General features: G+C 30.1%; 4 protein-coding genes across 8 annotated transcripts; 2 read left to right on the top strand and 2 right to left on the bottom strand.

Moving 5' to 3' along the window:
• The first annotated feature begins 1070 nt into the window (after positions 1–1070).
• On the top strand, positions 1071–2256 carry RpL36A (ribosomal protein L36A). Its single transcript, XM_035869467.2, has 4 exons — positions 1071–1218; positions 1621–1794; positions 1969–2085; positions 2174–2256. Exons 1-4 carry the CDS (start codon positions 1216–1218, stop codon positions 2192–2194), a joined length of 315 nt encoding a protein of 104 aa, XP_035725360.1. The 5' UTR covers positions 1071–1215; the 3' UTR covers positions 2195–2256.
• Positions 2247–3386, bottom strand: CCDC53 (Coiled-coil domain containing 53). Of its 2 annotated transcripts, none has more exons than XM_035869464.2 (4): positions 3195–3386; positions 2954–3118; positions 2591–2865; positions 2247–2404 (listed from the first exon to the last, which is right to left on the bottom strand). In XM_035869464.2, the coding sequence occupies exons 1-4, from the start codon at positions 3273–3275 to the stop codon at positions 2335–2337; spliced, it is 591 nt and encodes a 196-aa protein (XP_035725357.2). In that variant the 5' UTR covers positions 3276–3386; the 3' UTR covers positions 2247–2334. The 2 variants fall into 2 exon arrangements, with proteins under 2 accessions (XP_035725357.2, XP_035725358.2); XM_035869465.2 differs by having other exon boundaries at positions 3229–3382.
• Positions 3387–4168: 782 nt separating this feature from the next.
• LOC118443197 (sentrin-specific protease 8) lies at positions 4169–4894 on the bottom strand. The gene has a single exon (XM_035869824.2). It carries the CDS (start codon positions 4892–4894, stop codon positions 4241–4243), a length of 654 nt encoding a protein of 217 aa, XP_035725717.1. The 3' UTR covers positions 4169–4240.
• On the top strand, positions 4450–10139 carry spz4 (Spaetzle domain-containing protein 4). 4 transcript variants are annotated; one of them, XM_085656513.1, is made up of 8 exons: positions 4450–4587; positions 4820–4936; positions 6039–6217; positions 7877–8070; positions 8397–8552; positions 8640–9464; positions 9545–9667; positions 9778–10139. In XM_085656513.1, the coding sequence occupies exons 5-8, from the start codon at positions 8437–8439 to the stop codon at positions 10022–10024; spliced, it is 1311 nt and encodes a 436-aa protein (XP_085512639.1). In that variant the 5' UTR covers positions 4450–4587; positions 4820–4936; positions 6039–6217; positions 7877–8070; positions 8397–8436; the 3' UTR covers positions 10025–10139. The 4 variants fall into 4 exon arrangements, with proteins under 4 accessions (XP_085512639.1, XP_085512640.1, XP_035725713.2 ...); XM_085656514.1 differs by lacking the exon at positions 4820–4936 and having other exon boundaries at positions 4479–4587; XM_035869820.2 differs by lacking the exons at positions 4450–4587; positions 4820–4936 and adding an exon at positions 5300–5847.
• The last annotated feature ends 1059 nt before the right edge of the window (positions 10140–11198 follow it).

Raw genomic sequence — 11198 nt, forward strand, 5'->3', positions numbered from 1 at the left:
GCGGCTTTGAAACTCGATAAATCCCTGATTGGTCGAAAGCATTATACTACACGGAATCCTATCACTGCGTCTTATTGGCAACTTTATAAAAGGGCATAATATTTTACGATTTCTGCAAACTATTTTCCAAGTAACGCTTTCGTACTGTCTATACAAGAAATAAAATATCGCATAGGACGAGGGGTTCGAGAGTTCGTACCCCACATTGGACGTCTGCTTCGAGGCTTTGTCACTCGATTCAAATAAGCTCTGGCGCTGCGATCCGTACGCGGCGATTTTGGACACCCCGTCTTTCGTTAAAATCGATAAATATTGCCCTGTTCAAAAGGAAGTGTCTCAACCTATCTTAGAAAACAAATATAATCATAATGATAGAATGAAAGATATATTTTTCTAATTTACTAATAAACACGTATCGACGCAAAAGCGACGATGCACTTTAGAGAACGCGCTCCCGATTATTCTATAGATAGATGATTTTGTAGAGAGAGAGAGACAGAGAGAATAGTATGTCTTTCTAGTTACGCAGACGCACACCTGCCATCTTAAAATTTGAGGTTGGAAAAGACGCGTTCCAATATTGTTGCAACCAAAATATTTTTCATCGTTTATAATTATCTAGATTTGTAAATCCTAACAATTAAAAATTTTTAAGATTTATTTTCTCATCGAATAAATATCAATTTAATCTTCTTTTTAATAAATAAATTGACAAAACTATTACTTGTTTTGAGAAGAAACAAACAGCTGACTTTAATATGAGAACATAGTTAACTTCACGAAGTTGCGTGAATTATTCTAAATTTGCAATAAGCCTACGCATCTATCGGCCGTATTATATAATCGTAAAATCATACATCTATTTCCGTATAATTTATTACTTTTTTACTGAAAAAAATATCTTATATTCTTTATGATGTATACTTTAATATAAAGTTGATTTTATCGATTAAATGTCGCTTTTGGATTTCCGTCATTGAAGCTATCTTCGTATTATTTATTTATAAAATATTCAGCGTTTAGTTTATCTATTGTATTTTTATACAAAATATCTTGATTTTGTATTCTAGACATATTATAAATATAATGGAAACAAATTTAAAAGACACATTTTGACAACATTTTATACAACACGAGTAATAGACGCATGCGCACGTATCTCTCTAACTTGACTTCCGTTTTGTACTACCTTCCTTTTCTTCATAAACGTTCAAGATGGTAGGTGAAGTTTACATTTTATGGTGTTTTCTAAATCCATTATTAAATTTTTAATCCTAAGTTTATATAGTTTATAAAAAACAGTGCAATTAAAGAAATAATATTTACTATAATTTTGAATATACATTTTATATTTCTTCGTCAAAGTAACATTGTTGTCAATAATGAACATAACCTTTAAAATACTTGAATGTTCAAGTTTCTACTTCTTTTATAATCAAATAATAATGTATAGTCAACAAAATTTTGCAAATAATATCAGTAAAAAAACTCTTTAGACTTTTTGATTTAAGTTGTCCTTGATATTAATATTACGAAAATGCATATTCGATATTATTAAATTTTTCTATTTAGAACTACAACTTTATATGAACATTGAAATGTGATCCATTTCATTTACAGGTAAACGTACCGAAGCAAAGACGTACTTTTTGCAAGAAATGCAAAGTACACAAACCACATAAGGTGACACAATATAAAAAGAGCAAAGAAAGACATGCGTCACAAGGTAGAAGACGTTATGACCGTAAACAACAAGGTTTCGGTGGTCAAACAAAACCTATATTCAGAAAGAAGGTATGTTTATTTTTCAGATTATGTTATATGTACATAATAAAGAAAATGTTTAATATTATAAAACAAATATATAATCTGTAATTGTATTTAAAATATCTTCTTACATACTATCATTGCTACATATCAATCAATACTAAGATTTGTGTTACAATAGTATTTCTTTTTCATCGATAGGCTAAAACTACCAAGAAGATAGTGTTAAGAATGGAATGTACAGAGTGTAAGTACAGAAAACAAATTCCTCTTAAAAGATGCAAGCACTTCGAATTAGGTGGTGACAAGAAACGTAAGGTAAATACATTACAACAATTTTACATACCTAAATTCTATGAAATACTAATGTTTAAAGTACTAATCTTTAATATATTATTATTTTCAGGGACAAATGATTCAGTTCTAAATGATTTATTTTACGCTATGTTCTGTAAATTTAATAAGAAATAAAATAAATCTGAATTTTTATATTTGTTTATTTTATTAAGAGTGATTTTTTGATATAACAAATATGTTAACGATAGTATGTTTATAACATTCAATTAGTTAGTCACTTTGACTCGCAGTTGTATTTGCCACATTCGATTTGCCTTTAGAAGATATATGTTGAGGCTCGCTGTTATGGTTAAAAGATAAAAATGCTGTTATTGTTGATTAAAAATACAGAATAGAAAATTACAACAAATGCAATGAATATTCGCAATATAAAATTTATCCTATAAATAGAATCATGCATCTTTACAATTTCAAAATGCAATGAAATAATGATTTATTATGATTATTAATAAAAGTAAAGACTTACTCCAAAACAGTCGGGTCCAGTCCTTCTTGTTGTACTTGTAATTTGACTGCTTCTTTTTGTGCACCAAAATGAATCATTCTAAAATATTTATCATAACGAGGATCTCTTTCAACTTGCTGTATACAAGATTCATTGCTACTAGATTTGTTTTCCTCTACGTTATCTGGTTCATCTATTTTTGAGACTTCTACATTCTCAGATTTAACTTCATTGTTTTCTTTGATGTTATCATTTTGAATATCTGTGCTTGGTTGCAAGTCTGGTATCGAAGATAACTGATAAAGACGATATATGATGTTAATTAATAAATAGGTTTAATATTTAACAGAAATAAAAAGTATTGTTAATTTTTTTAATACATACCCGAGATTCAAGAATTGCTAAAGATGCTTCTACTCTTTGAAGTTTATTTTCAAATTCAAATAATTTCTCTTCACATGATAGTGCAAATTTATTAAGAAACGTTACAGTATGTATAATAAAATGATTAATAAAAGAAATTGTTCTTTTTTGATTTATCGGTGGAACCTTTGAAGGAAAAATAACACTTAAATTATCATTAAAACTAAAGTAAAAATAATATTAATTTCAAGTTATACGTTACATGCAAAGAAAAATAGATGTTTAAATATTTCCACCTTTGTATAATCAATAGTAGGCTCGATAATAGGCATTTTATAATCATTCATCATGTATATAAAAGTAATTTTACATAAATTCTGTGAAAGCAATAAGTGTCAAATTGAGAATCATATTTCCATAGATCATTAGTTACTGGTTGGTTAACTTCATCCATTTTCTTAACTTCGTGTCGACATCTATTAAGGTATTTCAGTACTTACGATTACATGTTGAATATATTCTTAAAATAAATAAAATGCTATATTTTAAAATTATACGTAAAAGAAAGTTATAAGAAAGTATAAAAAAATGTCAATATAATTTTTTTATAAGAGGATGAATCATTTAACAAAAGTTTCGATTTCTCTTTTATCTAATAACATAAAGTATCAGAAGATAATTACAGAGGTATTTCGACTGTTGGAAAATAAGCTTGATCTATTGTATAGTACAGTCAATAATTTCTTTAAAAATTGTCCAGTAAATCTATGTAGTTAGACTCAAATGGCACTTTCTTTTCCAAATTTATGATAATTTATGGTTCTTAAAAGTTTTACTAATAGAAAATGCCTTTATTTAAAATTCTGGTTTTAATTTATAAGAAAGATTATATGAGCTTTAAAATAGTTCTATTATCCTCGATGCCGTTAGTAACATACCGTTAATTCTGAAGAAAACCGGGTTGAATAGAAAAATGTATTGAAATAAGCAGGTATACGATGACTAACGTATCTTTTGAAACAAATCTTTTCTCAAATTTTATTTTCTATTATACTCTTACGAATATTATCCTAAACCTTAAATACAAACTTATAATGTTTCTATTAAGAATAATAAATGTAATAGTATAGTATAAGTATTGATAAATTAACATATTTTTTATTAAAAGAATTTGTAATTTTTATAACAATACATACATCAATATTTTTTTTATGGAATGTTATATAATTTCTTATATATATATTAAATTTAAATGGAAGAATATAATTATTTATACATGTATATATTAAATTTAACATATTTGTGATTTTATTTTTTCTTTGCTTCATCAATCAAACACAATAACTCTCTTCGTTTAGACTTAACATAGGAATTAACAGTATTTAATTTACAATCTCTTATTTTACCATTTTCTAAAGCATGACGAGAAATTATATCCGTAAAACATAAAACATATAATCCACAATCATATCCATTATCTTGTTGCGGACATTCCACTTCAATGAATTTTTTCTCATTTTTACAATGAAAATACAACATGAGGTTATTGGTAAAGATTGAAGCTATCGATCCATTAGTACCTTGATAAGAATCAAAATGAAAATAAGTTTCTTCTGGCTTAGAATATACTAATAAACTCCAATGCGATCCACCAGGTACATCTTTTCTATTCATATTATTTAATGGGAAAAAAATAAATTTCTTAATAGGAGCTTCGATGGGTTCTAAAAATATATCGTACTGCGCCGGATCTGTCATTTTCAATAGTTGAGTTAATTCCGGACTAATATAAAGTATTTCATTTTTATTTGGGATATTTAGATGATTATCTAAATACTCAAGGTAAAATCCAATAATAACATCATTGAGCCAATGTTGACCTTTCAGTAAATCTACATCAGAATTGCGAAGTAGACAATCTTGATAGCTCAGTACTATTTCGTTTGGATTTTTATTTGCCATGTTATAAGTAATAACACAATTTAATTCATTGCCACTGATCACGTAAGTAAACAAGCTATCCTTTAAGGTTATGTTTTAAATTAGACATTCATATATGATATCTTAATGTTCTGATACAAATTTTTCATATGAAATTGTTAATTGTAGAAATAATATAATAACAATGTATTTGTAATACATAAATGATTTATAACGTAATTTATAAGAATTTTTTGTTATTATTATTATTCAGTTTGACTCACTTGCTATTACATAGCATACAACAAGAAGTCTAATCATTACCAACGATCGACCATGGTTACAAAAAATTAAAAAAGTATATTCGTTGAATAAATATCAATAAATATTATCTTTGAATGTTTGTTGAACAATCATATAATTGAATAATTTTCATAAATTTTCTTTATCTTAATGATAATACGGAACATAGTTTTGTACAAAACAATGTAGTTCCCAACTTTATCTTTCGAAGTTAAAAAATTTTTAAAGACCGACATATTATGTTTCTAACTATGTCTAATACTATCAAAATTTTATCAAACAAATTTTCAATTTTACGCAAGTGAACATGTTTCTATAAATTCCACGTTGAGAAACATTGCTTTAAGTAATGGACAAGTCTAAGTTCAAAGAGTCATATGCTTTTGTTTATCATAAAAAGGAAAACTCCTTTCTTACCAAACGATATGTAATACGTATAATATGAAAAAATTAAATAAGTTCATTTAAATTTGGCGACAAATATATTAAAATTCATAAACATATGGATTCTGAAGGTACAAATTATGTTGTCAACGATTTATAATAGACACGCTCTATTAGGTATGAATTAGATGGCAAAAGATCATTACTATAAGGTTGACTGTTTTCAACGCATCATCGGATAACATTAATATCTTTCTAACGGAACACTGTGTAATATTATTTAAAGATGTATCTTTGTAAAGGAAAAGGTAAAGGAAAGTCAATCAAAAATATTAATGCAATAATGCAAAATATGATTGTTTAAATATATTAATTAAAATTAAATTAAAGATTAACTTTAAAGATTTTTTTTTTAAGAAAATAATTTTAAAAAAAGTTGAATTTTTAATATCAAATGAAAAACATTATCAGTTTATAAAAATTTCTTTTCATTTTCCAGTAAGTTCTCGAAGTTGTTTATCAATCTTCAAAGATTAATCGAGAGAGAAGAAATCGATAGAGGGGATGATGTCGTAGCTCGAGACTTTAATGAGGGTTTAGCCTGGGTCTGTTAAGGTCCCCCTTTGTACAAAAGCGAGGAAATTCAGTGAAAGAAGCATCAGTGACAGTGTTTTCGAGGTTAGTGGAACATACGAGCTGTCTCGTTGTAAGACATAAGTCGCTTTTACGAGTGACTACGTTGTCTTTTTCTAACTCTATAAACACATTACAGGTACAGTAACGTAATACCATCGTTAGTTACCTGGAGATATTAAAAAAAGATATTTATATTTTCTCTTCATTTAAGGTAATAAAATTTTACGTTTAGATCGTTAGAAAAGTTCTAAAGAAATTAAAACATTGAAAGATGAATAGATCTAGGTATGTTCGTTTGCAGATGTTTTTGGTAAATAAGAAGGAGAGAGAGAGAGAAAAAGAAAGAAAAAAAGAGAGAGGTGTTGTGAAAGGTCGAAATCTTTTATTAATAATAAATAGAAAGAAAAAGAAATGAAATTAAGATGAGAAAAAAGGTCAACGTAGAATAAGAAAGAAGCGAAGAAAAAAAAAATTTTGTGTTCGCCGGAAGTCCAAGTCCCATCATAGTTTGTTGCTACGTCACTGTTAGGCCCCCGTGACACACATCAATGGTAGCGAAACTAACGGTACAAGCGACGATGACCTACTCCTCGTCTTGCTCGACTCTCCTCCCTTTTCTTCTTCTTCTTCTTCTTTAAATACCTCTTTCTCTCTCTCTCTCTTTCTCTCTCTCTCTCTCTCTCTCTCTCTTTCTCTCTCTCTCTTTCTCTCTCTCTCTCTTTCACAAGGAGGATTCACGAGTACAGAAGAGTCGATCCGATCTTCGTCCTCGAGAGGGGCGATCTTTTTTCAAGTGAACGTTCACGTTGCATGGGCGGTGGGTGACGAGAGAACGAGGAGGAGACTCGAGGTAGGCGAAGAGAGAGGCCAGTAATGAAAGCATCCTCTTTGCACGCGGAGGTGCTGTCATGTAGCCACGAGCCCCTCTACCCTTCGCGAGTACTCCGCGCGAATACTCTTCGAGCTTTCTTCTCTAATATATACACCTTTTTATTTTATTTTCTTCGTCAAAGTGCCGATAAACTGTCAGTGAAACCGATAGACGACAGTGGCCATAAGCGGGACCGCGACGTTGATTGTGTCGGGGCCCTCGCTCATAAAGAAAGAAAAAAACAAAAAAAAAAAAAAAAAAAAAAAAAAAAAACAAAACAAAACAAAAAGAAAAACGAAAACAAAAAAAATAGAAAATAAAAAAAAACAATAAAATTAAAATAAATAAAACGTCGAAAACGACGTGCCCCAAACTAAGCGAGTTATGAAATTAATCGCGTTTCTTCTTCTTCAGGTGAGTTCATTAACATGAGTCTAAGTTTAAGAGCAAACCTTTTTTTTCCTTGAATCTCCTTTCTTTTACGTCTTTTTTCATCTTCTCCTTTTTTTCTTTTTGTTTTTCTTTTTCAAATCATTACATTAACTGTAATGCATCAACTTCCGCCCTATTATCTTTAACTCGCTTTACGAAAACCGGTCGGTCAATATTCATCGATTGAACTCTTGATCGAGTCGAGATTTCGGACTCGATTTGCGATCCCGCTTGCACGTGGTAATGACAACACGAAGCCTGTAGCATTAACGGGATCGTGCTAACTAGTCAGTGATATATTAATCTGATCGACAACCAACATTCGATTACTTTTCATCATTTATTAGTTATATTATACACGTCACGCACACACATATATGCATACGACGTAATTACAGGTGATCAGAGTGCAGCTAGTGAGATGTCAAGGAAATGGTGGTGGTGGTCCAAGTACTTTCGGATACGACGCATCATCAGCGTGCAGCAAACCATATTCGCGTGCCGGACGTACAATTGCATTCGCAATCGTTAATCTTCCATGTGACTTTCGCCGGCAGAGTTGGTGCACGATCGCTGGTAGCTCCTATCCCTGGTACTTTATTTTCTTTATTTTTTTATTATACCCCATATGTACGTATCCCTCTTTGAAAATATCGATATAGCTCTTGATACAACATACTTTTTTTTTTTATTTACCAAATCAACCTATTCAAAGTTTCTATTCCATTGACATAGATAGATCGAAGAAAGTGTTTCGCAAGCGTACGTCAAAACATATTTTTCATCTATTGAATTTGATATGAGTAGAACATGATCCGACTATGTAATTCTACTATGCTTTAGTTCGATATATTATTAGAACACATATATACAAATGTGAATGATTTGTTTATGTTCATTCGATTATTTCGATCGTAGGCATGCTGTACGTCGTTTTGTACAAGAAAATCAAGGTCTGATGAGACGTATGTATGGCGATGAAAAATATATAAACGTTTTGAAGGCAGAATTTGAGAAGAACGACATAGAATTAAAGTATGATGATTACTATCATCATTTTTCCGATGACTCTAGGTAAGTACCATGATATAAAATGTCTGAAAAATTTACAAAAAGGATTTACTGATTCTCTAACATATTTATTTCGCTGATAAATCATAGGGGATATCAATACGAGGACGAATTTGATTCGATAGAAGACGAAGAGAGGATACTAAGAGTCGATGGCGAAGAATATGGGGGTCGTAGTTTCACTAGTAGATCCTTTAACGATCCTACAACTAAGAGATTTGGTAAATTTCCAAAATTGAACGAATACAACAGATTGAGAGCGACCGACGATTCCTCCACTAGCACAACAACAATGGTAACTTCTTCAGCGACGAGTACAACAACGTCATCGACTACGATAGTGTCTTCCATGGGATCTTCGACTACGCCGGTAACCTCGACTATGGTTGCTTCAACAACAGCTTCATCATCTAGCGTTGATGTTACTACAAAAGAAATCGATAGTACACAATCCTCAGCTTCAACTACACTTAAAAGAGTGGACAACGAAGTCGAAGAAAAAAACGAAACAGTTATACACACGCAGATCGTTCGCGAGCAGAATTTAAGCATCAACGAGATATCCGGACAAGTTGATAGAATAGATGAGAAGATTGATGAAAAAGTTGAAGACAAGTTGGAAGAGCCAACGGAACAAACGGAAGTACCAGAATTGGACATTGAGGATGATTCGAATATTGAGAGTTTGGATGCGCCAACTTCGTCAACAGTTTTCACTAAAGATTCCTTCGACGTAGGCAAAGAAACGACTATTCACGAGACCTTTGTCAGTGATGATCAACAGAAATTCAGACCGCGTCCAGAATATAGACCGTCGACGAGACCAGCAACGGTAAATATGGAAGGTCAGCTTTATCAAGACGTTGCCGCGAAGGATCAACAACAGGAACAACCTGTTTTGAAACTCCGTGGAGTGTGAGTATTTGCATGAACGTGGACTCATGTAAAATAATTTTAACTTAACTTAATGTAATAGATTCATTTGTGGTATATAGAAATGCTTGTCCTGTAAAAGAAGAAGTAGTAGCACCATTTTGGGCTAATAATACTAGAGGCGAGGTACTTGCTCTCCTTAATCTTTATCCTTTTGAACAATACGTCCATTGGGAGAAGTGCACGTAAGTAGCAATAATATCAAACGTTATTTCATTTTCTCTGTTATATTTCACTCTTGAATCTGAACAAAAGATTTGAATTAATCAAGTCTTCTTTAATTTTTTTACGCCAGACACGAAAACAAGCAGATGTACTGTAGGGATGGATGCAGATGCGAACAGCAGTATAGACTTCATAGACTCTTAGCTTATGATCCCAATAACGAGTGTCGTGGCATATTCAGCGATTGGTTCAAGTTTCCAAGTTGTTGTGTTTGTCGCTGTTACGACTTGCCTCTTGAATTTCGGGTTACGTCGCGATCGCCTCGCACTCAAAAACAAAGGCTCAGGGTCCAGCCACCTCGTTCTAGATTCTCCTAATATTAAATGACAGAAAATATACATAGTGAGCCACCGAAGAAAGTACACAACGAAATTTAGGTACTGTATATTGTTTCACTTCAAAACCGATTATTACAACAAATTAAACGTAAAAGACTGTTTTAATAAGAAAAATAAGAAAAAGTGAAGCAATTTGTTTTGTTAGTTCACATGATGACGCACCCTGTATATATATATAATATATATATATATATATATATATATATATATATATATATAATACACACATAATATACCTATAAATGCACAAGATTTCCGTATACGTTAGCAGCGCTCTTGTATAAAAACTTAGATTTATTTGCGCACGCAAATAACGAAGGTTATTTATTTAATGAAGAAGATTTATTTATATTCTCGATAGAGATAAATAAGATAATGGTTTATTATTAACTAATTTGTTATTATTAACTATTAACGCGATTATTTAATCATAATTAATACCAAAATAAGTACAGTCGTACAACACGATCCTTTGACAAAAAATATTAATATATATATATATATATATATATATATATATATATATATATATATATATATTATGTACACATATATATATATATATATATACATAATACATAATTATATATATAATAATATAATATATATTATATACATACATATATATACATAATACATTAATATATACATATATATATATATATATATATATATATATATACATACATACATACAAATATTCTATTCAATAACAAATGTCTTCACATATAATATTTGTTATGTAGTTTAAAAAAAAAAGAAGTATAAGGCTCGTGAGTAAAATGATTTAAACAGCATATATCTCTCGTTACTTTCATTTATTAATAATTTGCGTTTGAACGATTTTATATACATTTATAGATACACGCAACACGCGTATTTTGCTTGCACGCGATTCGCTGACTTAATTATCTATGATTATATAATATAAGTATATATATATATAATAACAACAGCCAATACAGAAATTTTACTCGTAATTACTTGAAAAGATATAATCAATTGTTATTTATCAAGCCTTTTAACGAGTATAATAACGCATTCAAAAAAAATTGCTTAACTTAACGCATGATTTACTCACAACTCTGTTTGCAATAGTCTTTCTTTTTTTTTCATTATTTTATTTAGTTTCCGTGTAACAAACGTGATAATT

The sequence above is a fragment of the Vespa mandarinia genome, chromosome 4, assembly GCF_050613455.1.
Source record: "Vespa mandarinia isolate Hongniang chromosome 4, ASM5061345v1, whole genome shotgun sequence".
NCBI lineage: Eukaryota > Metazoa > Arthropoda > Insecta > Hymenoptera > Vespidae > Vespa > Vespa mandarinia.